The 27,428-nt window shown below is 39.0% G+C and overlaps 1 protein-coding gene across 6 annotated transcripts in view; it reads left to right on the forward strand.

The window, feature by feature from the left end:
• Positions 1-27,428, forward strand: part of LOC126376465 (focal adhesion kinase 1) — a 167,437-nt gene that overhangs the window by 58,186 nt on the left and 81,823 nt on the right. For 2 of the 6 annotated variants that reach the window (XM_050023844.1, XM_050023845.1), the window contains one exon: positions 11,735-11,802. The exons of the other annotated variants lie outside the window; for them this stretch is intronic. In XM_050023844.1, the coding sequence (XP_049879801.1) occupies positions 11,762-11,802 (41 nt within the window). In that variant the 5' untranslated portion in view covers positions 11,735-11,761. The remainder of the gene's footprint in view (positions 1-11,734; positions 11,803-27,428) is intronic. 6 annotated transcript variants of the gene reach the window in all.

Below are 27,428 nucleotides of genomic sequence, written 5' to 3' on the forward strand. Positions count from 1 at the left end.
AAGACGATGATGATGATAGTAAAAGTCACTAAATCCAAAGATTCGAAGAAAATCAAAACCGACTACACAATACCACTAAAGCTTATCTCCATAGACTTAGCAAAGCCCCTGGCTTTCCTCGTCAGTAGTGATCGTTTAACAAGCTCCAGTGGAAGCCTGAGCCAATTTCCGATGGAGAAAATAACACAAATCCAATATCGCTGTTTCTTTACACCGTTTCCTCGGTAGCACTAGTATTGTGTGGTACAAAGGTTGGAAAATAAGGCTAATACGGTAAGTTTCCAACTAGTCAAATCAGTCACTTTACTAAACGCCAAAACACGAAATTACTATGGAATTTGTACGAAAAAGCAACCCGGGACGTCATAGGAAAACGTGACAAAATGTCGCATTTATTATTACATTTTTCTTTATTAAATTTATAAATAAGTTAAATAGAAAAAAGAAAAGTTTTTTGTCACCTTTTAGATCTGTCTTTATTTAGTCATCAGAATTTCATAATTTATCTTTAACGACAGATCTAAAACTGACGAAAAACATTTTCTTTTTTCTATTTAACTTATTTATGCATTGTGATAAAGAAAAAAAAATAATAATAAGTGCGACATTTTACCAGGTTTTTCTATGTCTGTTTTATGACGTCACAGTGTGCTTTTTCATACAATTCCATAGTAATTTCGTGTTTTGACATTTAGTAAAATTGGAATGGAAACCAGGCTATTCTAAATCTCATTCCTCCAGCAGTTTATAACTTGCCCGCTCGGTCACGGGTACTGGGTACAAACAAATCGCTACCATTGTAATAGGTTTCCTATTTCTTGATTTGTTTACCCTACAATACAGCCTCCCATTTTCTGCCCACTTGTGGACGTGGGAACATATTTCTTCCCAACAGCAAACGTGGTTACTACATCGAACAATGTAGGAAAAAAATCCTCAGGTATTTTGCACGATAAGCAACACGGTTTTGCATGAAAGCGCGTGATATCGCTTTTGACAAAATATTTACCTACCTTACCATCAGGAATAAAATCGATTGTCACATGACGTCTACCATTTACCACAAAAAAAAACTATTATTTTGTTGACAGTTATGAGTTATACATTGAGTTATACAAACATTGTTGTATGACATGTTACTGTAGTATACTATAGCAAGTCTACTATAGACCGAGTTCTATACGTTATATACGAGATCACATAAGAAACTTTCAAACAACCTCATAGTTATACATTTTCCATGCTAGCTCTCGTTTATTCTTACGCTCTCAAATGTGAACGTCTACTATCATCAGTAAATACCATGTCGTTTTGAATTCTGAAAAAAAAAAAAAAATCTCATTTGATTTGTTGGTCCTCTAGCAAACTATTCCGTATTTACAAGGTCTGTTTACGTAACCTGAAGATTTGTTCTGATCTGGTTTTACAGAAGCGACTGCCTGTCTAACCTTCCAAAGCGCAAAGGGAAAACCAGCCCAATACAGGATAAATTACATCCCTCCGATACGCATTTCCCGGGAATGTGGGTTTTCACGATGGTTTCCTTCACCGCTGCAAGAAAAAACGAATTTATTTATTCTCTATACACACGGTACATAACTTGCACAGAGTTTCGTGGTTCAACTCCGTCAACTTCACTACACTTTATTTCGTACTTCACGCGACGCTTGAACACTTCACGAAACTCTGCACTAACACCGTGTTAGTGTAAACACTGCACCAAACACCGCAATAAACACCGGTTTTTCACATCCACTATTCCTTTACACTTTTGGCCGCGCTTCGATTCGAACCTGCGAGCTCACAGTGCAGTCAAGCGTTCTTCCAACTGGGCTATCACGGCTCTTCCAAGTCTAGTCTAATCTCTATCATTGATGCATAATATGTAAACTATAGGTAGTCTCTGTAGTCTATCCAACACTCTTAGCCCCCACTATTTCCCTCTGAAAAGCTTCTAGAAATTGCAATTATCGATGTAACCTCCCTCGCTACGTAATACTGCGTGGCGTTATATAAAGGATGTTATCAGATGCGAGCTGTACGAGCTTGCAAACTGCGAGAAAGATAAATGTGTCGGAAAATATTGCTCGGAACGTGGGCTCAGGCGGACGATACCTACGTGCTACCGTGGTGTGGGTGACTTGTTTTTTTTTTGCAAACTATTAGCAGTTTACATACATACATAAACGCACGGCTATAATCACTAATAGGATGGGCAGAGCCACAAGTAGTCAGCATAGTGTATCGATGATTTATTTCTACGCTGTAACGTGCATAGCAGTGATGAAAATTCGCACTGAAGATCATTGTGGTTTTGTTTATCGCCTCTACCAACTGCAGTTTTATGTGTAATAGCCGCCATTTAAAAAGAAGCATGCTTTAAAAACGAGTATGTAAAGGTGCTTTAAAGCTGTGTTTACAGCCTCTTTCACGTGTATTAACTTTAAACTTTTACATCGTATGTTTTCCCTTACTAAGAGGATGTCTGTGCCTAGCAGCGGGACGTATATAGGCTGTTTATGTTATGTTATGTGTAGAAAGGCTCTAAAAAGTACGACTGTGAATGATTTTCTTCATTTCTTACAACGCAGAAATAACAGTAACTTCTTCTTCTTCTTGTAGTAATTATATTTGTATTGTATTGTAACTTCCAATATACAAGGCACAAAATGTGGGTGTATTTATTGCAATAAATTGGTCTGGTCTTCCGAGAGTTTTGACTTCGTCAAATTCTGAGGTCAAATCGGTAGCTTCTGTAAAAGACCGGGAGCGTTATTTTCGAATCGCTCGCCTTCAAGTCACGTTGGAAAATATATACCCATTTCACGTAGCACATCATAACTTGTCATTTGCGAGATGAGACAGCTATACAGGGTGTTAGTGACATCGTAACGAAAACTTTGAGGGATGATTCAGACCATGATTCTGTATATTTCCGCACGCGAGCGATTTTAAAAAAAGGTTCAGTCAATAATCTACGGTTAGGTTAGCGGACCCTGGCCATAGAATAAAGTATAATACTACGTATAGAACGGCAACTCTCCTCTCCCCACCAGCGTCTGAGCTAGGTTTACCTCACCCCCGTCGGACATAGTTTCGTCTTCAATCGCATGACGTCAGACGTCACACACACAGACGCGCGTGTACGGTCACGAGTATTAATATGTATACACTTTGCAACCATGTCACATTAACTTTTTTGACAAATTAAACCGTAAGTCTTATTAAATGTCAAGTATGATAGTGCGACAAGGTTCTAAAGTGGGTACATGATATTGCTCATAACTGTACGATACTGTCAATGTGTGGTGTCTGTGTAAAACGAGATGGTTTGAAGTGTCCGGGGTGTGACCACAGTGGAGAAGCGTGGCAGGGCATGCTCCATCAATATCCCCTCTGATTAAAGGGGAGACCTATGCCCAGCAGCAGGTTATCATCACCCGATGGTGATTACTTCGTGCAATAGACAGTATATTCCAGGCAACCTTAGGAAGAACCTGAGCGCCTTAGTATTACCTGCCACTAGACAAACATAAACATCCTAGGTAAATAGAGTGTAAATCTAAATTTAAACAAACTCCCCAGCCGGGGATAGAACCCAAACACAAACTAGTGCTGCCAGACAAACTACCAATTAAGTATTCAGTTCACCCCGTGCAGCGGTAATAGACTTCCTACTGTGCTAAGGATGTGTAGGTACGTACTAGTCGGTACCACTTGAGTTTTGTTTTGGTTTTCCCCGAAGGGTAAGGCAAAGGGAACTATGCCCATACAGCCATGTCTTACGTATTTTTTTTCTTGATGATTGATGAAATGATGAAAGATGATGATGATGAAACCTAAGCCCCCACCCTCGGAGTAGACTCCTACTCCGAACCCCAAACGAATTAACTCAAAAGTCCGCATAAACTTTTGAGTTATGAAGCGGCTTCCCGGCACGAAGCGAAAATAGGCAGATACACTTTGTTCATTGAATACTCCAATATAATAACACTCGCGAATGTCTTCCGACTAACTTAATGCGATCATTAACCACAAAACACCACTTCGTATTAATTATTTAGATTACCTAATGAAGAAAGTAACTGTCCCGTTCCCGTTTCCCGCCGAAAAGCCGGTACCACTTGATAATGTAGCCTTCTGTCATAGAATAAAGAAGATTGGTATAAATTAGGTCGCATATTGTGCTCTTTCTATTTATCTTTTGTTTTGTACGTTTTGTCATATCAGAATGTGATTTTTAAAAAATCCGCTTAGGAGGTTTGGGTTTCAATGCGATGATACTGTATTGTTGGTTACGAGGCAGAGTTTATACAACTGCATAAAGGTTGGGCCACCATTGTGTCCTAGTGAGTTAGGACCTTAAGGGTGTTGGGACCCGCGCTATATAATTTTCGGTGACAATAACAGGCGTAAATGTAGCCGCACCATTCGGTGATCGAAATATATATTTTTACACTGAATCCGTTATACGTACGCCATCTAGATAACGGATAGGAACTAGACTATGAACCTCTAATATAAAGCTACACCCTTAACCCTTTCACGGGCGGAGACTATGGGTCATTGGTGGTTCATTATAGATAGTATGACACATTAGAATCGGAACGTCATTACACGTTCTGTCATTGAAAGTGTTAATATAACGAATATCATTCCTACAAACAGATCTTATCATTCATTTATTCGTCAATAATAATTCTTAGAACATGTCAATTGTCTTTAGTTGAGACAATTGTAAGGAAACCTCATTTGCAAGTGGGTCAACTGAATGATTCAGACACAATGGGTACTACTGAGTAGGTATGCAAACATTCATTAGGTACCTATAGACCCAATAAAATTTATATGAACCACATACACATCCATACATAAAATCACGCCAATTTCCCACCGAGGTAAGCAGAGACTATGGAATTCCATTTGATTCAATCCTGAAACACTCCTCTTGCTTCCTCCACATTCATCAATCGTTTCATACACGCACGCCGGTTCAGAGTATATCGTACTAAACCTTTTCTAAGGACGTCTCCAATTTATATGAACTTCCCTATATAAGTAATAATAGGTTAAAGGCGCATCCAGATGGCAAAAGCCTCGAAAGACGAAAACGAAATCGGAAGATTTGAAAAAGCACAGAGAAACATGAATTATGCGATGGAATTCCACTTGATATTAACTCAGAATCATGAGCTGAACCATCCCTCTCAGTATTCAGTACAGTGTCACTAACACCCTGTATTTTTAACACTGTCACTGTCCACTGTCAACCGAAGCAGAAGTTTCTTCCTTAGCCTTCAGTAGAGAAGTTTCCTCCTCTCTCAAAACTTACTCTTAACCTTTCAAGCAGCTCAAAAGCTAAATGGAGCAAAGCTTTTGAGTCACAAGCGATTCGAACCGGTATGTAATCATACCTTTTAAATGTTACGAAGTTTCTGATAAAGGCTGGTGATTGCAAAAAGCTGAGTTCAATGAGCAACTTTGCTAAGCCCAACGGAGGACGTAACGAAAAGCTTAGCGGTATAACTTTGTCTTTAAACTGTTACTAGCTTTTTATATAATAAACTATAGATTTTTGGATCGAATTTTAGTGTTTTTTTTATATATTTTTCTTGAATAAGTTTAATAGGGTAGTTTCCAACTAGTCAAATCAGCTACTTTTTACTCAACGTCAAAACACGAAATTACTAGGGAGTTTGTATGAAAAAGCACACTGTGACGTCATAGAAAAACGTTATAAAATCTCATACTATTACGTTTTAGTTGATTTAAATTCAGTAAGTTATACCCGGGACCAACGGCTTAACGTGCCTTCCGATCTTTTTACTTTTTAGACAATCAGGTGATCAGCCTGTAATGTCCTTACCAAACTAGGGATCACAAAATGATTTGTGTGATTTGTCCCCACCGGGATTCGAACCCGGGATTGTGAGCACATCGCTCGCACCACTGGACCACGGAGGCCGTTACGAAGTCATTTAAAACCATCTTATGCACACTTACGATGAAAATATCTTCTCTTATCTAGCCTAAAGTGTCCCACTGCTGGACAAACGCCTCCCTCCATTTCTTCTAGGACTCTTTCTCCAGTGCTTCCACCGGCCAGCCTTCCAGGAAAGCATCCAAGTCGTCGCGCCATCTCCGCCGCGGTCTGCCACGCCTGTCTGTCTCTATTCGGAGACCATTCTCTGGTGATCTTAGCCCACGGGGCGTTAGGCATCCGACGGACGTCACCTGCCCAATCCCTCTATAAAATGTATGATATATGAAATCCACCATGAAGATATACCTACTTAATAAGTTCCCTCCATTCTTGAGCACGTTAGCGGTCGGATTTCATTTTAACGAGTAATACGGTCCCATCGGTGTTCATAGCGTGAAGTTATGTTAATGGTAGCTTTCATAAAAAAGCCTTGTATTAAGTGTGTTCCTCTAATTATTAAATTGATGAGAAATTACTAGATTTTATTCTATTATTATAACTTTATTGAAAAACTGTATATAAAATTAGTAGTATATTTTAATTACATCTTAATTAAGTTGAAATAGTTTGCATGATTGGTATGTATTGTAACCATTGACTGATAAATAAATAAATAGTCGAGCCGACTGTATTAAAAAAAAGAAAAAAATAACTAAGTATACACAGCCTAAGTACATTGATTTAAAAGATGTTGCTGTTGCAGTTTCTTGTCATATCTTCTCATGACACCTTGCGAAATGACGTAGATTCAAAAATGTTAAATCGTCCTTTAAGAAGTTTACCTATGATAATTACGTTGAATAAGTGATTTTGATTTGATTTGATAACTTAAAATAATGAAAGTATTAACACATTTCGCGCTGGTTGTTTGAAAAAGGGCGCTTATGGAAATGAACCTGGACACAATAGTATACTATATTATGCTCCTCCTCAGTATAATTTACTACATTATTTATTACGATACAAATCTCAAAATTGAACTTAAAAGAACAAATCGTTTGAAAGTTACACGAAGGACGTAATATACGATCCCGACGACCCGATTACTCTAGCCATAGAGGCAGCCAATCAGCTCGCGACACCAAACACTTCAGGACCCCGATACCGACCCCGCCGGCGTGGTCGACGATTTCCCTCATTCAGCGCTTATCGCTATCGACCCACTAGGGTCGATTAATTCTTTCAAATATTTTTCCTATCAGACTACGCCCTGAGCCGAGGTTCGCGCCCAACTGGGCACCCTCAGGCCTGTTGTCTTAAACGTTGTACCGGGTGAGAGCCTTCAGCGCTCCCCATTTGTCCGGCCAAATAGTTAATGCCATCTGCGGCAAATCTACAATAAGTCAAGTAAAAAAAAGAAGTTTGAAAGTTACAGAAATGGAGGTAAAAAAGGACTTTATAACTTAATAAACCCTCAACGCCGGCTTGGGAAACAGACCCCACCTAGAAGAGCTTGGATAAATAAAGTGAATGTAACTGCAAAACAAACTAGTCAACAAGAAAGCAGAGGTACAAATTATAAGAAGAGGCGTTTAAATGCGTTAATTAACACAACTTCGACATACATTTAATAGAGGCGACGGATCGTGCCCGATGAATAACGTAATGTAATAGGAATAAAATTCGAAATTCAAAAATATCTTTATTCAGTAGGTAACATAGTTACACTTTGAAACGAACTTCTCATCCGCCTAAAACTACTACAGCTTCTCACAACCTGTATAGCCGGGGAAAAGAAGCTGCAAGAAAAACCTCGGCACAGGGCTCAAGACGTTCTTAAAAAAAAAAACAACATATTGTTATACAATTGATTAATTTAGCTGCCTGATATCAGTTCTCAGACAGTTAATCCCATGCATTCATATCTTCTAAATAATCACTAACCTTTTGCGAAGTTTCTGTTTAACTACTGTCTTAAAACAGTTGAAAGGCAAATTCTGAATATCAATAGGAATCTTATTGTAAAAACGTATGTACATTGCCCTTAAAAGATTCAGTGCTCTTATGTAATCGACTGACTTAATAGGCCATTTAACCCGACCAGCCGGCATATCGAATTCGGTATCTCTGGTTTGATAGTTAAGGAGTCAATCTACGTGTTACAATAAAGTCGCTCACTCTGTAGGTAAGTACGTGTTATACCTGTGAAATCTTCAGGTTAGGTAAGCGGACCCTGTGAAAAACGGAATAATGCTAGGGAGAAGGTGATGACCCTGTATGTGTTATATTTTTCTTTGTTAGAGTTTGATTTATAATAATATTTTTTTATTAAGTCAAATAATTAGAAGTTCATTTTGTTAATAACAATTAAACCTTAGTCTATGTTAGAAATCCCTCAATCAGCGCTTATCGCTATCGACCCACTAGGGTCGATTAATTGTTTCAAATATTTTGCCTCGCAGACGACGCCCTGAGCCGAGGTTCGCGCCCAACTGGGCACCCTCATGCCTGTTGTCTTAAACGTTGTACCGGGTGAGAGCCTTCAGCGCTCCCCATTTGTCCGATCAAGTAGTTAATGCCATCTGCGGCATATCTACAATAAGTCACGTCAAAAAAAAAACTATGTTAGTAGTAATTACAATTATGTAAAAATATCAATAAAAACATTACAATTAAAAAATTAAAACTCAATGGTAAAAATGGAGACACTTATCAGCCCGTGTTTGGTTTAATTAGTGAACTCTACATTATTTGCATTCTTTTTTTAGTACTAATGTAAGTATACATTTTATACAAAATCGCCTTTACAGAAATCGCGAATGCTTCTACAGTAAACCAGCGCATGCTTCGTTTACCTCTGAAAGGCTGAATCCTGAACCCCAGTCCTTTAGTAAACTTGAGTAATAAGGGTCATGTTTCACACTTTAGGACTACGCTGAGTTACTGCTTCCTGTAGGGACTACACAAACTCACGTCTATTTCCCACCAGGGTAAGCAGAGACTATGGAATTCCATTTGCTCCGATCCTGACACACTTCTCTTCCTCCACATTAACCAATCTCTTCATACACGCACGCCGGTTCAGAGTAGATCGTGCTAAACCTTTACCAGTATAATATATGAAATGTAATGATTTTTTCATAATACTTATGGGCGAAAATAAACGATTCCCTTGCTCAGTTTATCTCATAAAGCTTTTCGTTTCGGTAACATTTATTATGAAAAAGGTCCAAGTGCAAGGTACCCTTTCCGACAAACAGAATAACGCAAACGCGGTAAACAAGCGCTGGGATCTGTGTTAATCCGCAAATAGCCGCTAGTTGCGGAGTGCTAGTTGCAGAATGCCGCTAGTTGGGGACCACCGGCGACTGTGGCTTCATTCTGCTGCTCAATGGATGTTTGTGAGCCGTAAATGAAGCGTTTAGCAGATTGAATGCGAATAAAAACAGAAATTATTTAATAGATTTATGATGCTGGTATAAGTGGTACAGTTGGAAGAGGAAAGCCTGGGTGTATATGCGAAAGCGTCCTGGTTTGGCATAATGGCGGTGATACGGACACCGGAGGGTTTTAGTCGGTGTGACCCCTACATAACCTTCTCGCTGCCCCCGCGGTGGGATGGTATACGTTAGGCATTTCCCCTCGAGAAAAAAAAAGGTGTACATACCATAACACCAGGTCAAGAGTACTTACACTAAACCGGCGTGCTTGAAGACTTTGATGAGGATGGCAGAAGTGAGTCAGAATCGTAGTAAATGGAATTCCATGGTTTCTGCTTACTTTTCCCCGAAAGAATTGCAGCGTTGACAACGACTCTCCGAACGGCGATTCTCGCAGACTCGCCGTAGCGGGAATCGCCGTTCGGAGAGTCGCTGTCAATGCTGCAATGTATGGAAAATAGGCGTTTGTATGATGTTTAATGCGAATCCGATTCAACAGAGTATTAATTAAGTAGGTATTATGAAAATTTCGGGTATACAGTTCTTGATTCAAAACGAAGAAACTAAACCCTTTCAACCGACTTTATTTTTAGTACATAATAATTCACAGCATATGCTCAGTTAAAGTAGAACTAACGTCCTGACTAGGTCAAAGCTTAAGCATTCACAAGTTCCGCATCCGTTACGTCTTAGTACTGTTATATACTCTGTGCTTACGGTGACAAAAGTCAGGGACACCTATAACTCAAGATTTACTGGCCGGAACCTCGAAACTAAGGACAGTTGACTGCCATATAACAATACAACGGGCATTGTGTCCACACGAAGCCACATCCACCATTCACAATGGTACGTAAACCAGCCAGTGACAATGGCAACCCGAGGCCGTTTACCAACTCTACACTTTGTTTTTTTTTTAAGCTGGCCACACTTGCCTACACTTGCACTGTTTGCGAGCTCTTCAGAATGTTTTTCAAACTTTGGTAAAGAATAGACAAGTATGGAGCTCCGTCATTCTGTGAAATATAGTTTTTTACAAAAATATTTGTCTGTGCTTTTTAAATTCAAATTATATTTTATTACACTGAAATAAAAGTCACTTTTCTCATGAAAGACTTAATTTTCTTTAGAACACTACCCCGAGAGCACTAATTATTCCAAAGGTACGCGCCAAAAATCTTGTAATTTTGTACTACAAATCTTCAAAATACAAAAACAGAATGCTCAATAAATCAAAGAACAAATTCAATGAAAACTTTTAAAACTTAATCTTCACAGGCATTTAAATTTAATCGTCCGAAAACTGCAATTTACGCCAAAGCACCCGACTTGGCACTAAAAGTGCTTACTTGGCACAGCATAGCACTAGTGGTATGAATATTGCAACACTGTTCCCCATATATTTCATGCTGGCAGCTCGATTCCTGTGCGACGTGTGAAGGAATCCAATCGGACCAATCATAGGCGCTGACGTAGCGTTGTGTCGCGTGATGGTCGAGCCACGTGATTGGTTGAAAAGTTTTGCAATTTTATATTGTTTGTAGAGTTTTCTAGGTCTTTATTTAGGAAAGTTTTGTTGTGTGAGTAATTACGTAACTCTGTGAGCGATAAAGCTTTCCTTACAAAATGGCAGTGCAGATGCCAATCTGGTTTCAAATATGCTATAGCTAACAAATAATCGAATGGGACATATTTGTGAAATTCTTTCTCGGCATTTATTGCTATTACCAAATAATATTTTCCCTTTTTCTCGTCATTTCATATGGTTTCCCTTGGTTACCCCGGTTGCCCTTTGACACGGGATACTTTCAACTTCCCCATAATTTGCGCAGGCTCAAACACATGGTTAACGATGTCCTTTTGACTAAATAGAGCCTTTTGTGTTCATAGGCTGGAAGGGTGGTGTTTTGGCACTATGGAAAAGGGTGTTCTAATATGAAAAAAGTTATGTTATAAATACGTGGTGTATCTCTATTTAGTAACAGCCTCCGTGGTCTAGTGGTTAGAGCGTTAGGCTCACGATCTGGAGGTCCGGGTTCGATTCCCGAGGGGGACATTGTCAAAATCACTTTGTAAGACTGTCCTTTGTTTGGTAAGGACTTTTCAGGCTTGAATCACCTGATTGTCCGAAAAAGTAAGATGATTCCGTGCTTCGGATGGCACGTTAAGCCGTTGGTCCCGGCTATTAGCCGTAAAAAACACCTCCACCAACCCGCAGTGGAGCAGCGTGGTGGAGTATGCTCCATACCCCCTCCGGTTGATTGTGGGGAGGCCTGTGCCCAGCAGTGGGACGAATATAGGCAGTTTATGATGATTTCTATTTGGTTACAAAATATTTTTTTAACCTAATTTAAACTTTTTTCTGTTACAGGTAAGGCTGCCACTGGCTCTTGCATGCATGTTAAGTAAGCGAGTGACATTCTCATTGCCACTGCGCCGGTAAGATAACCAATTTAACTTATAAAGGTGGTGGTGTTTGGCGGGGTAAATTAACTTTTATAAGAGTAAGAAAAAAGTTTTTTTAATACATGGTTTTGTAGATAATAAGTATTACTATAGTAACATAAAATGCATTTTATACACTTCTTTAGAGTAATTAAATTATCACGAAAGCGAACTGGAACTATATAATTATGTACGAATAATGAGAATGAAAGAAGCGAGCGTATAAGCCAATCAGGTTGAAAGAAGCGACAGTATAGTGTCAGGGTAAGCGGAATTCCGCAGTCTCTACCTACCCCTACGGGAAATAGGCGTGATTATTCAGCGTGTTAGTGACATCGTAACGAAGACTTTGAGGCTTGATTCAGTCCACGATTCCGAGTTGATATCAAATGGACTTTTCCGTCGCAAAATTATAAAACTGAAAATAATAAAACAAAAGAAAAATCTCTTGATATTAACACAGAATCATGGTCTGAATGGCCAAAATGGCCACATAGAAGCAATTCGTCAAAGAAAGCAATATTGCAATTTGACATTTGTTTGCATTGCGCACTTACTTTTATATGCGCATTTATAGTATTATGCGCCATTTTAGCCCCGATAGCTCATAATCACGACTATATTCCAAATTGCGCTAGTCAGAGATACATCCATCGCAAGATGAATACTTCGTACAATAAGACAACAAGCAGACAGCTAATTAAATTATTGCAATATCGTGACTACACGTCCGCCGTAGAAGGGTAGGCAGATACTTCCGTGGTACAGGCCACGACTGGTGAACCTTAAGTGCTTTATGCTGATTCATTGTAGTGAAATATTGTTACGACTTTTGTTATTTATAAAATAGTGCCGATTCTGCCAATTGCCAACTTCATGGTATAAGAAAACAAGGTATGCTCAATCCATCCCCTTTTCTTTTAAAAAAGTTATGGCCTGGAATCAAGTCTTTTGGGCCAAGTCATCGTTTCATGTTTTTGCAAATTATTTTAGTAATGCGATCATTAACCACAAAACACCACTTCGTATAATTAATTATTTAGGTTATTCAATGAAGAAAGTAACCGTCCCGTTTCCGGGATTATAATACAAGAAATAAACATAAAATTGCTATTCAAAATTCTAGGTTAAGTAAATTAAATTCATCTTTTTTAAAATACCAGATAATATTTTAAATTTGTCAGAAAATAAATTTAAAGCTCATGTGATGCTTACTATATGTAAAAAAGCTTATTATAAGATTAATGACTACCTAAATGATAAAAATGTCTGCTATTGAATGTGTTCCTCTAGTTATTAAATAACCTGTAATGTATATCCTCATTGGTTTTTAAAAGATGTGTTGCTGTTGCAGTTTCTTGTCATTTCTTCTCCTCAGCCATAACACCTTGCGAAATGACGTAAATTCAAAAATGTTACATTGACCTTCAACAAGTTTATCCATGATAATTACGTTGAATAAATGATTCTGATTTCTGATTTCCGTTCCCGCCAAAAAGTCCTGTATCATAGACAAATCAATGAATGAATGTCAAATTAGTGGTGTTCCAGTTCAGTCGGTATCGCTTCATTTGACTCTAATGTGTTTTATAAATAATATATAAGACATATAAGATCAAAAATTTTAAAATTAAGTAATAAAACATGACAAAGTAAATTAATTATAAAACGGTTTTCTAACACAGTTGCAATTCTAAAATACCCATTCTGCATTTGAAACGAATACAGGCAATATTGGCTTGAAATGTTATAAATTCACCACCGTCTGCATACATTGCGCAAGCCCAGTGCAAGTCTCGGACATTTCTCTTCTATCTACCAACTTATCTACCTTTAAAACCACTCAGAACTCACCTTTAACATCTCACTCGTAACGCCCAAAAGCACCGCAAAGGTGCGTTTGCTATGAAGTCATATCTACCATGGTTTACAAGGTGATGGTTAAAGGTAAAATAGGTCTTAATGTAAAGTGTTTAGGTGGGAATGTACCGCAGAAGTAAAGTTGGTATAAAGCTGTTTGAATTTTGATGTGTCCCATGATTTAGACGGTTAAGTTGGTCGTCGTATTTATGACGTCTAAATGTAATGAATTTAGTCTGCACGCTATTTGTGTATATGAAGTTAATTTATCAACTAACTAATAACGGCCTCCATGGTCCAGTGGTTAAGCGTTGGGCTCACGATCCAGAGGTCCTGGGTTCGATTCCCGGTGAGGACATATCACAAAAATTACTTTGTGGTCCCTAGTTTGGTTAGGACATTACAGACTGATCACCTGATTGTCCGAAAGTAAGACGATCCATGCTTCGGAAGGCACGTTAAGCCGTTGGTCCCTATTACTACTTACTGATGTAAGTACGTAGTTGTTATCTGAGTCATGTCAGGGGCCTTTGGCGGATCAATAGTAACCCTGACACCAGGGTTGATGAGGTTGGTAATTCACCTCACAACCCACACGATAGAAGAAGATTGATCAACTGGTTCTACAGGGTGTTAGTAACATCGTAACGAAAACTTAGAGGGATGATGGCCATGATTCTAAGTTGATATCAGCTGGAATTTTCCGTTGCAAAAAAGAAATCAAAATATGAAACGGAAAATAATTTAAAAAAACACACAAAAACATGATGAATTTTGCGAAAGATTTTAAAAGAAAGGTGTTTCTTACTTCACTTTTGAGTTTAATCTAAGTACTATGTAATATGTGTGTAATGTGTTAACAATAACAGCTGCAGACAAGATGACCTTATTCTCTTTAGTATATAGCATATTATTATATAACATAAGCTCACGACAACATCCAATTCTTCTTATCGTGTGGGTTGTGAGGTGGAATACCAACCTCATCAACCCTGGTATCAGGGTTATTACTGAGCCGTCAAAGACCCCTGACATGGCTCATGTAACGACTACATACTTACATCAGTAAGCAGTAACCGGGAACAACGGCTTAACGTGCCTTCCGAAGCACGGATCATCTTACTTTCGGACAATTAGGTGATCAGCCTGTTATGTCCTAACCAATCTAGGGACCGGAAAGTGATTTTTGTGATATGACCCCACCGGGATTCGAACCCGGGGCCTCCGGATCGTGAGCCCAACGCTCAACCACTGGACCACGGAGGCCGTTCACTCCAATTGGGGTAGTGGAACATCCATCGCAAGATGAACTAAGTACCCACACCTCACCGAGTTTTGTGTAAAATAACCGGCTTTAAAGCTCAAGTTACTACATTATGAAATGAACTTGAAATTTCAAGCCGCGGCTTAATATGACGGCTGCGCGTGGGCGGGCGGATGTTGGTAACATATCGTTCGTTGCGAAATCTCCGACCGAGTAGGGCGGGCGGTATGTCGATAATGTCGGTATCGATAGATCGATAGACGACATAGATATACCTTATGGATATACCGTAATCTACATCATCATCTCCCTAGCATTAACCCGTTTCTCACAGGGTCCGCTTACCTAACCTGAAGATTTGACAGGTCCGATTTTTACTGAAGCGACTGTCTGACCTTCCAACCCGCGAAGGGAAAGCCAGCCCAATACAGATGAGGTCACATATGAAAATGCACTTCTCGGGAATGTAGGGTTCTCACAATGTTTTCCTTCACCACTGAGCACGTGATAATCATTTATGAACCAAACATGAATTCGAAAACAAATTCGACTTTTATTGGTTTAGGCATGTGCTGGATTCGAACCTGCGACCTTAAAGTGAGAGGCAAGCTTTCTACCAACTCTACCACGGCTCTAATGGATAGACCGTAATAAAAAAAGGGAATTAAAGTTTGAAAGTAAAATAAGGATATGAGGTAGGTTCGTATTGGAAGCGTTTGACTATGCAATTCTAGGGTTCAAAAGTTTTAGTACCTACAGAAAGATTTTCTTAAAATACTGTTGCTTAACTACCACAATATATTACATAACTTAATATAATCCCAATTAGGCTAGTCAGAGGTACATCCATGGCAGGATGAATAAGTCCCCTCACCTCACCGAGCTTTCTGTTAGACCAATGTGATAGGTGATGAGCCGTATCGCCGTCTATAATGGTTGAGCTAACTGTGTAAAGTTCATCGATACCTATTTGTTAATTCTATCGACAGTGTCCCATCCCTATCGCTATAGTATCCTATAGCCTCGGGCCGTGTATCTCAATCAGTTCAGATATCGATGCGTGCCAACACTAAGGACGTATGCTAATTGACAACTTTGTTTACTGCTGATAGTTTGGCGTTTTATCATTATAATTTGTTGCATCTGAATTATTCAAAAGGATGAAAAACTTATTGAATTTAAAACTTACGTGGTTTGGCACAAACTGCCGTATGTCATCATCATCAGCCCATTAACGTCCCCACTGCTGGGGCACGGGCCTTCCCTATGGATGGATAGGGAGATCGGGCCTTAAACCATCACGCGGGCCCAGTGCGGATTGATGGTTATTAACGACTGCTAATGCAGCCGGGACAAACGGCTTAACGTGCCTTCCGAAGCACGGAGGAGCTCGAGATGAAAACTTTTTTTTTGTGGTCACCCATCCTATGACCGGCCTTTGCCGAAGTTGCTTAACTTCAACAATCGCAGACCGAGCGCATTAACCGCTGCGCCACCGAGCTCCTCATGTATTGTCTCTTTATTGGTGTCTTAGCCAAGTTACACCAATGAGTAACTTATTACTTATTGACTGCAACGTAATTTCGCTACAGCGCAATTTCTTTGCTTTTCTAACTTTTTCGTTTTCTCTGGCCATTTCGACATGCTCGATATTTAAAATTTGAAATTTGAATATGGCATTTGACTGGGTCAAAGATAAATTACAAAATGAAGCCGCGGTAGCCCAGTTGGTAGAACGCTTGCTTCTCACTTTGAGGCCGCAGGTTCGAACCCAGCAAAGGCCTAAACCAATGATTGTCGAATTTATTTGGCTCATAATAGATTATACGTGAGGAAACCCACATACCTTTTCCTTTCCTTTTCGGCAGCTAAGAATGACGGTAATAACTTAAAATAAAATTAGGAGGCGTCTGCAGGAATCAGGGCCATTATTTTTATAAATGTATATTGACTTGCGAACGTCAGTACTTACACTTATTTATAATTAACTAGCGACCCGCCTTCGCTCGGGTGCAATGCTGAGGAAAAAATGAAATTGTTTACGACGCCACATTAAAAACCTCAAAAATAACAGTATTTCTCCCGTATTTAATGGATGTTATTATACATATAAACCTTTCTCTTGAATAACTCTATCTTTAATATAAAATATAAAAAAATCTCATCAAAATCCGTTGCGTAGTCTTAAACATTTAAGTGTACATAGGGATATAGGGACAGAAAAAGCGACTTTGTTTTATACTATGTAGTGACTAATATCTAACGCGGTGATGGAATAAACAAGGTTCCTGTAAGAAACCTCTGTAATGATCGGGCCAATAACTCATTATCATATCACAAATCCCAAGAGATAAACAGATGTACTATAGCTAAATATAGAATATATATTGAATATTTATTTAGTATGTCCTGTTTATGTGCAATAAAACACCTATATTTAATTTCATAATATGGTGATATGATGAACAGTCATGACAATACCACCTTAGGACTCTGTCGCACTATCATATTTGACATTTAGTGAGACTTACAGTTCCATTTGTCCAAAAAGTTAATGTGACATGGTAGCAAAGTGTAGTGACAAGAAAACTCCCATATTTTCACGTTATGCCCGAGGGAGTGTTCAATATTTTTTGTCTAGGGCCCTGTGGCGAGGTTTTTCTTGCAGCCACTTTTTCTTAGCTATACAGGATGTGAGAACCTGCAGTAGGTAGTCTTAGGCGGATGAGACGTTCGACAAAAATATATTTATGTGAAAATTTACGATACAAAGTATAATTTTGAGGAAACCCACATTCCTGAGAAATGCATTTTCGGAGGTATGTGACCTAACCTGTATTCGGCTGGTTTTCCCTTCGCGGGTTGGAAGATCAGACAGGCAGTCGTTTCTGTAAAAAACCGCACCTGACAAATCTTCAGGTTAGGTAAGCGGACCTTGTGAAAACGGGATAATGCTAGGGAGATGATGATATAATATCCCGGTACTATGCAACAGCAAAGCTAAATCTCGAAATAAGTCACAAGTACTTACAGCGCAAAATCCTCACTCCTAAACTATCGTCATTTTGATCGGCCAACCTAATCGGTCGGGAGAGACAGGCATTTACTAGTTGCAGACGACGGAGCCCGGAGTGGTCATTACGTAGAAAGACATCGTTAGACATCGCTTAGTACTCTACGTACTAAACTGACTCGCTAATCGAGTCGATATTCCGTCCCTTAACCACATCCAGGACACTTCATACAAAACACCTTGTTTTACTCGGAATACACGTCAATTTTAAGCAGAAATCTAAAACAACCGTCTAAAAATTTTACATAAAACCCGACAGAGTTAAGTAGACAGCACGTCAAACGGATTACATACCAGGGCGATGCCTATTTTATTCGCCCGGGTTATTCATTCGTTTTAAATTTTACTTGTTGACAATCATCCGTCCCTTTCCTTTTCGACGGATAAGAAAATGACGGATATAACTTAAAATAAAATTAGGCGGTGTCTGCAGGAATCGGCGCCAATATCTATTACATCCACAAATACAGTGAGCTACAAACAACTTCCAACTTCAAAATATCCACCTCATTGAATCCTTGCAACCCCTTCCTTTGTTCCGGAATCCGAACCCGAAAGCCTTTGCTAATCAACCGCCGAAACCGACTCTCTAACTAACCCCTACGTCACCTATAGCGGATATACATCAGCATCATGGACCTACAGGATGTTACAAATTAACATTTTAAGAGAAAACTCAGTTGCATATGTCTATGCGCTGATGTCCTTTTTTTTTGTTTTGGTTTTCCCCGAAGGGTAAGGCAAAGGGAACTATGCCCATACATCCATGTCTTACGTATTTTTTTTTTTGATGATTAATGAAATGATGAAAGGTGATGATGATGAAACCTAAGCCCCCACCCTCGGAGTAGACTCCTACTCCGAACCCCAAACGAATTAACTCAAAAGTCCGCATAAACTTTTGAGTTATGAAGCGGCTTCCCGGCACGAAGCGAAAATAGGCAGATACACTTTGTTCATTGAATACTCCAATATAACAACACTCGCGAATGCCTTTCGACTAACTTAATGCGATCAATAACCACAAAACACCACTTCGTATTAATTATTTAGATTACTCAATGAAGAAAGCAACTGTCCCGTTCCCGTTTCCCACCGAAAAGCCTGCGCTGATGTCCCTTTTTAAAGGTATCAATTTAACTATTTAAAAAATATATATATTTATTTTTATTTTTCATTTACATATCATCATCTCTTGCTTCCTACACATTCATCAACCACATTCAGCGTTTCATACACGCACGCCGTTTCACAGTAGATCGTACTGAACCTTTTCTAAGGACATCTCCAATTTGGTCAATGTACGTCCTTCTAGGTCTTCCTCTGCCAGCCCTACCTACCTTCGTTTTATATACTGCTTTCGTTATCCTATTATCCTTCATCCATTCTATTTCTTTTTGAATTTATTGGTTTAAATTTATTAAAATTTCGGGATCTCGCGAAATTGATTTGCAATCTCGCGGCATTCCGTAATAGTGATATTTTTCGAGGACCTTTTGTATATTCGATTCGTAACACCCTGTAGCCCAGGTACCATATACATTTCATATCCTAGATATCATATATGCTAGGTGTAACGTACGGGTGGTATCGATTCATCGCAATCAGTGCCCGGTAACAGATACGTTATTGCATTTCCGGTGCACAGCGGGTTGTGAATGAGGGTAGATTGGGGTCGGCTTTATCCTGTATGTGCAACGGATTTTGATGAGGTTTTTTTATATTTTATATTATAGATAGAGTTATTCAAGAGGAAGGTTTATATGTATAATAACATCCATTATATATCTAATAATAATAACATCCAGTAAATAATTTCATTTTTTCCTCAGCATTGCACCCGAGCGAAACCGGGGCGGGTCGGTAGTAAGATATAAAGATAGAAAAAGAACAAAAGATAAGAATAAATGTTCAATATACCTATCAGAAACACATTTCGGTTATCAATATGAAATACCTGAGCTCGGTAATATTATACCTACAATATACCTGTCTATAATACGACTGACAATTGCGGCGTAGCGTGCGTGGGGCTTTCTTATGGCAAATATTTAAGGATAGTATTCGTGGAAATGACATATTCGGTTTAAGGTATGGAATAGAAGAAAGAGTGAAAAACATAATATCGGGTTCTTACCGCCTCCGTGGTTCAGTGGTTGAGCGTTGGGCTCACGATTCGGAGCTTCCGGGTTTGAATCCCGGTGGGGACATCTCACAATAAAAATCACTTTGTGATCCGTAGTTTGGTTAGGACATTACAGGCTGATCGCCTGATTGTCCGAAAGTAAGACGATCCGTGCTTCGGAAGGGACGTTAAGCCATTGGTTACTACTGACTGATGTAAATCGCCATTGGCGGCTAAATAGTAACCCTGACACCAGGGTTGATGACACAACCCACACGATAGAAGAAGAAGAAGTGATTTTTGTGGTATGTCTCCACCTGGATTCGAACCAGGGACCTGCGGATCGTGAGCTCAACGCTTAACCACTGGACCACAGAGGCAGTTAGACCCGATATAATACTTAGCTGCGGCCCTGGTGTATACGTAAGGATCGTCAGTACCTACTACCATAGAGACTTTTGGTTTTGATTTTCCCAAAAGCCAAGGCAAAGGGAACTATGCTCATACAGCCAAGGCATATATATTTTTTCTTTGTGATGATTAATGCAATGATGAAAGGTGATGACGATGAATGATGAAACCTAAGCCCCCACCCTTGGAGCAGACTCCTACTCCGAACCCCAAACGAACTAACTCAAAAATCTGCATAAAATGTCGAGTTATGAAGCGGTTTGTTGGCACGAAGCGAAAATACATTACACTTTGTTTATTGAATATTCCGATATAATAACACTATAGCGAATGTTTTCCGACTAACTTACTACGATTATTAACCACAAAACACCACTTCGTATTAATTATTTAGATTTTTCAATGACGATAGCAACCATGTCGTTCAAGTTCCCGCTAAAAAGCCTGCATAGAGATTTTTTTTTGTTAAATGCCCCAAGAAGGAGCAGGCAAAGGAACATAGCCATACATCCTGGTCATATGATTTTTTTCTTCATGTAATTTCTTGTAGGCCTAAGCTACTTTTATCTTCTTGTCTTTGTCTTCAAGGCCGAAGCTATTTCTTCTGTTTCTTTAATTCGTCTTCAGTATATTGTTTTCGGTGGCCGGAGCCAATTCTTTTGTTTATTTTCGAGTCTTAGAGTCTTAAATCAGAAATCTTACCATAGAGAAAAATAATATACCTCTACTACAGTACTACTGTCATGACAACCGCGTGTTTATACACAGGGCCTCTTCTCTTGTTGAGTGTCTTTAAGTGGCGATTGTTGCGAAAACTCTATTGTTTTAATATGACATGTATTGTGTTGTGATGTCTTAATTCTTTGAACGGGTGTGCGAGTGTTATTATATGTTTGTTTTGAGAATGGTGCTAATTCGAAAAGGAAAGGGACGGATGATTGACAACTGTTTTTTAAAATGAATGAATAACCCGGGCGAATGAAATCGGCCTACAAAGACATACATTGACCAAGTTGGAGATGTCCTTAGAAAAGGTTTAGTAGGTACGATCTACTCTGAACCGTCGTGCGTGTATGAAACGGTTGACAAATGTGGAGGAAACAAAGAAGTGTGTCAGGATCGAAGCAAATGGAATTACCTACTCTCTACTTACCCCGGTGGGAAATAGGCGTGAGTTTATTTATTTATTTTTGTTACAATATTAGTGTGGATAACATGCATACTCATTCGGATACAGACTGCAATCTTACCTGATTCTTCGCAGAAATATAATCCATATTCTTCCCGTTGAAACAAAATCATAAGTAAACAATTTACACTTTTGCACTAAAAATACCTACTATTAGTACCCGCTGTTCTAGTTTACGTACACACAGCAAATGTTTGTATACAGATGTTAACAATGCTTATGTTTTTAATAAATGCAGGCACTTGGCATGACGCCAGACAGCCAATTGCCTGCCATAGACTATACACTGCAAACGAGACAAAAGAAGCCATTGAAAAGCCACTGAATATGTTTTTGTGAATTTGGCAAGCGTCAATTCTTGGCTGTAGAGAATAAATATGTAAGAGAAAAGTGGAAGCGTTCTTAAAATGCTGCAATAAATCGAATTGACTGACATAAGGTAATAAATTGACAAAGGAAATGTCACATGAGGTCACATGATTCGCTTATGTGAACCACGTACTTTTTCATTCGTAAACTTAGCTCTTTTAGCCTAAGTGTGCGTTGTGTTAAAGCATGTACTCAATGAGATTAACCATGATAACTCAGAATAATAAGCTGAATCATAATAATAAGTTGATATCAAGTGGAATTTTCCAACGCAAAGGTATGGAATTGGAAATACATTTTCATAAGGTTTCCGACAATAAATTCCACTTTATATCAACTTAGAATCATGCCCGAGTCATCCCCTTCAATACTCGTTACGATACCACTTAGACTCCGTACAAGTACGTACAGGTAGCCATACGAGTACGTATGGGTGCGAGTACGTGTGAGTGACATTGTAACGAATACTGAGGGGAATGATTCAGCTCATTAATTATTCTGAGTTAATATCAACTGGAATAAAAATATATGAATTATCCCCTCATTATTCTTAACGATATCACTAACACCCTGTATAAGTCTACATCAGATAGAGTTCCATTCACATGAGGTTTCCACTGTAGACCGATCGTAGACAGATAATATGTATTGTGAACATTGTAGCTATAATAAGAGGTAGGTACAAACATTTCAAACGACTGTCGCGTCTGGCACCGTCGCCGTTATATATTGTTTGGCGATACGATGTGTATTGAACGTCTCTGAATGTCTCATAATAGGCTACTTGGCAACCTAGTCAAATGAGATACTTTTTACGAAACGTCAAAACGAAAGTTTTCTTTAGACATGGTATTGACAGTATTTCCAAATACAGCCCTGTGACGTCATCAATAGAAGCGGTCAAACGACGTACTCATTGTTACTTAATTCATAAATAAAATTCGTAAATAAGTTGAAAAGCAAAATGAGATTGATTTTTGATCATCTTATACCGGCTTCTATTACTAGATTAGCATTTTATAATTTATCTTTGACGCAGTCGAATAACCTATTGTTTAAAATTAAAAACAGTGATCTAATCTATTGCCAACATAAAGAAGTACCAAATACAATTAGCATATAAGATAGACACAACAACAGAAAATCAAAGCAATACAGAAATATAATGCACAATAAATGTCTTCGAAGAGAGTAGAAGAAGCGAAGTCGTATGTCATGATTGTTCTATGTCATGATCGTATGTCTGGTATTGAATGTGTTCCTCTAGTTATTAAATATATATAGTCCTCCTTGTCGTATCCGACAACGGCGACCTCACTCTCTTCTCTCGTGCGCTCGAATGTGACTGGCAAAGCAAAACTTTGTTCTGAAAACCCGGTCACATTGGAGGCAGAATAGCTGTCCATCCGAGTTGAAACCCGCAACGCCAAACACGCAAGGATCGTCCCAAATCCATCTATTAAATAACTTGTAATGTATACCCTCATTGATTTAAAAGATGTGTTGCTGTTGCAGTTTCTTGTCATTACTTTTCCTCAGCGATAACACCTTGCGAAATGACGTAAATTCAAAAATGTTACATTTACCTTCAACAAGTTTATCCATGATAATTACGTTGAATAAATGATTTTGATTTCTGTAGTAAGTGGAATTCCGTGGTTTCTGCCTACCCCAACGGGAAATAAGCGTGATCCTATGTATGTGTATAGTGCTCAGTAGATACGGGTCATACTCCACAATGTTCCATTGCTTGTTTATGGTCCAACCTAACAAAAAATCCAATACTGGTACACGACTACTGGGAATCTAGCCATTTTTTTGACGTGACTAATTGTAGATTTGTCGCAGATGGCATTAACTACTTGGCCGGACAAAAGGGAATCTAACCCTCTAGATTGGTTATGAAGGTATAACGTAAGTTGACGACTATATCCCAATTGAGGTAGTCAGAGGTACATCCATCGCAAGGTGAACTAAAGTACCCCCACCTCACCGAGCTTTCAGTTAGAGCAACGTAATAGCTGGTGAGCCGTCTATGATGGTCAAGCCTTTGAATTAGTTTAGTAGTGTTAATTAGTCTTCTTCTATCGTGTGGGTTGTGAGGTGGATTACCAATCTCATCAACCCTGATGTCAGGGTTAAATTGAGCCGCCATCTTACATTCGGGCAATCTTCCTGTCCTAACCAAACTAGATCCTTAGTTAACAAAGAGATTTTTGTGATATGTCCCTACCGAGATTCGAGCCTGGGGCCTCCGAATCGTGAGCCCAACGCTCAACCACTGGACTACAAAGGCCGTTAATTAGTAAAAACTGTACTTAAGATAATTTAACGTATATAAATTATCTAATTAGACACGTCACAGAGTCGTAGGTATAATTAACATCCTTAAATACACATCAAAAGCCTGACGCGTCTGTTTCGATGATTGTTCTGTGACAATTGTTTGGCGCTAAGCAACGGGCGTTGAACCCATTTAGATATATTCTAGATTCAAGTATACGTGGGACGATTGTTGGCATCTTCATAGTATTTACTGAAAGTTGAAATGAATTGAATTTCCACTAACGCAGTTGGTTCGACCGTTACAGACGGCAAACGGACGGAAAATATAATAAAATATACACATACAAACAGAATATTTTTCATGCTCTCACTTTTATTCCCTCAATCAGCGCTTATCGCTATCGACCCACTATGGTCGATTAATTCTTTCAAATATTGTCCTCTCAGACTACGCCCTGAGGCGAGGTTCGCGCCCAACTGGTCACCCTCAGGCCTGTTGTCTTAAACGTTGTACCGGGTGAGAGCCTTCAGCGCTCCCCATTTGTCCGGCTAAGTAGTTAATGCCATCTGCGGCAAACCTACAATAAGTCACGTCAAAAAAAAAGCTCTAATTTTTGGTAATATCGGAAGTTTAAGAAACAATTTATATATCTATCTAATGCAAAACTTATACCAATAATCTTACCTTGATGTTATTCAAACAAAAATTTGTTTCTGATAATGTCTGCCCTTATAAGGAATGAGGTGCGATGTAGCTGCGTTTCGTTCAGAATGCAGTGTCGAAATAGTGACATTTTATTTTTATTGTTTTTATTTATATTTATAGTTGCTTTTTTTATGGCTACAAACCATGGCCATTTTTGGTTTAGTGTGTTGAGAAATCGATGGAAAAAACTGGAATTTTCATGAATTTTCCATCTACTTGATATCAACTCAGAATCAGGGTCTGAACCATTCCCCTCAGTATTCGTTACGGTGTCACTGACATATACGCACTCGTATAACTATTGGCTATCTGTACGTACTTATACGGGGCGCAAGTGACATCGTAACGAATACCGAGGGGGATGATTAAGCTCATTATTCTGAGTTAATATCAAGTAGACTTTTCTATCGCAAAAGTATAAAATTAAAAATAATTAAACACAAAAAATCATGAATTTTGCGACGGAAAATTCCACTTGATATTAACTCAAAATCGTAGTCTGAATCATCCCTCTTGAGTATTCGTTACGATGTAACGAACACCTTGTAGTTTAGGTAAAACTTGGTTCCTTAGTTACCTAACTTTTACATGCTGCAAAAGAAGCTCGTTCATTTTAAAATATTCTCCTTGTAACTAAGTAGGAAGGTAAAACTTGGAGGAGCTCGGTGGCGCAGCGGTAAACGCGCTCGGTCTGCGATTGTTGAAGTAAAGCAACTGTCGCAGAGGCCGGTCATAGGATGGGTGACCACAAAAAAAAAAAAGTTTCGGAAGGCACGTTAAGCCGTTGGTCCCGGCTGCATTAGCAGTCGTTAATAACCACCAATCCGCACTGGGCCCGCGTGGTGGTTTAAGGCCCGATCTCCCTATCCATCCATAGGGAAGGCCCGTGCCCCAGCAGTGGGGACGTTAATGGGCTGATGATGATGAACTAAGTAGGAAGGTACCTTTTATAGTACTTATCACGCATAACATAAAGACATTGGCTATTAATAATATTCCTACAATTAATCACGACTTACCACTGATAAGAGTACGTATAAGGTAACAGATTAAGAGACGACGGGATCATAAATAATTTGCCTTTTCCTTCTCACTGTACGTTGCCTAGTAATGCGCATTTAATTATACAGTCAATGCGTTATTGAGACATTTCCTATATTCGTGTGACGCGAAATTAAAACCTCTTTACATGACTTATCAGATGGAATGAGGAATGTTCTTTTTAAAAATTTTAAATTGTTTCCTAGTTGCACTGATAGATGGCGCTGAACTTGATAGGTTACTTCAAGGAACAGGGGGGCTAAAATGGCCACCTCGAAGCAATTCATCTAAGAAAGCAATATTGCAATTTGACATTTGCGCACACAAAAATTGAGTGCGCAATGCAAACGAATGTCAAATAGCAATAGGTACTGCTTTCTTGAATTGCTTCGATGTGGCCATTTTTCCCCCCCATTCCCATTCATTCATTTCCATTTTCATTTTATTCCCATTTTTTTTATTTTTTGCCCCCGAACGTTATTTATAATATAATATTTCTGATTTTATTAGATGTCATTTTGAAATCAAATCAATTCAAATATAGTTTATAGCACTGAATTTAATAACATAACTTAATTATGTTCCAAAAATGAACAAATAACAACTAAAAAGGAAGGGGCCAAGTAATGTAGTTAAGCGCCATCTAACGAGTTCTTGAGAACTGTTTTTATTTTTTAACTCTACGAGTAAAAAAAGGAAATCTCCCTTTGGGAAGAGAAAAAGTGCAAAGAGTAGTTGAGTAAAGAAATGGAATCCGCTTTATCATGAAACGAAGGCTAAAAATAATAACATAACGCAAGTAGCCTAACGAGGGACTTAAACATAGTTGGTCAGGAGTGGGTGTACCAAACACCTCTGCCTACCCCTTCCAGGATACAAGCATGATGCTATGTTATGTTATTAATATCCTATAATATCAATTAACTGGAGGGGATGGAGCATACTCCACCACGCTGCTCCGCTGCGGGTTGGTGGAGGCGTTTGGGCTAGAAACCCGGGACCAACGGCCTCACGTGCTTACCGAAGCACGCAATCATTTTACTTTTTCAGACAATCAGATGAATCAGCCTGTGATATCCTAGTCAAACAAAGGACAGTCTCACAAATTGATTTTCGACATTGTCTTCGTCGGGAATTGAACCCGGACCTCCAGATCGTGAGCCCAGCACTCAATCAATTGGACGGAAGGCGTGTGTCTCTGTCTGCTACTAATATTGAAAGTATTAATTAATTTATAGTCGTAAAAACTACAGTCTTATACTACACTATACAAGCGTGTACCCCGGCTCTGCGTAG

This window comes from Pectinophora gossypiella, chromosome 21 (assembly GCF_024362695.1).
Source record: "Pectinophora gossypiella chromosome 21, ilPecGoss1.1, whole genome shotgun sequence".
NCBI classification, from domain to species: Eukaryota; Metazoa; Arthropoda; class Insecta; order Lepidoptera; family Gelechiidae; genus Pectinophora; species Pectinophora gossypiella.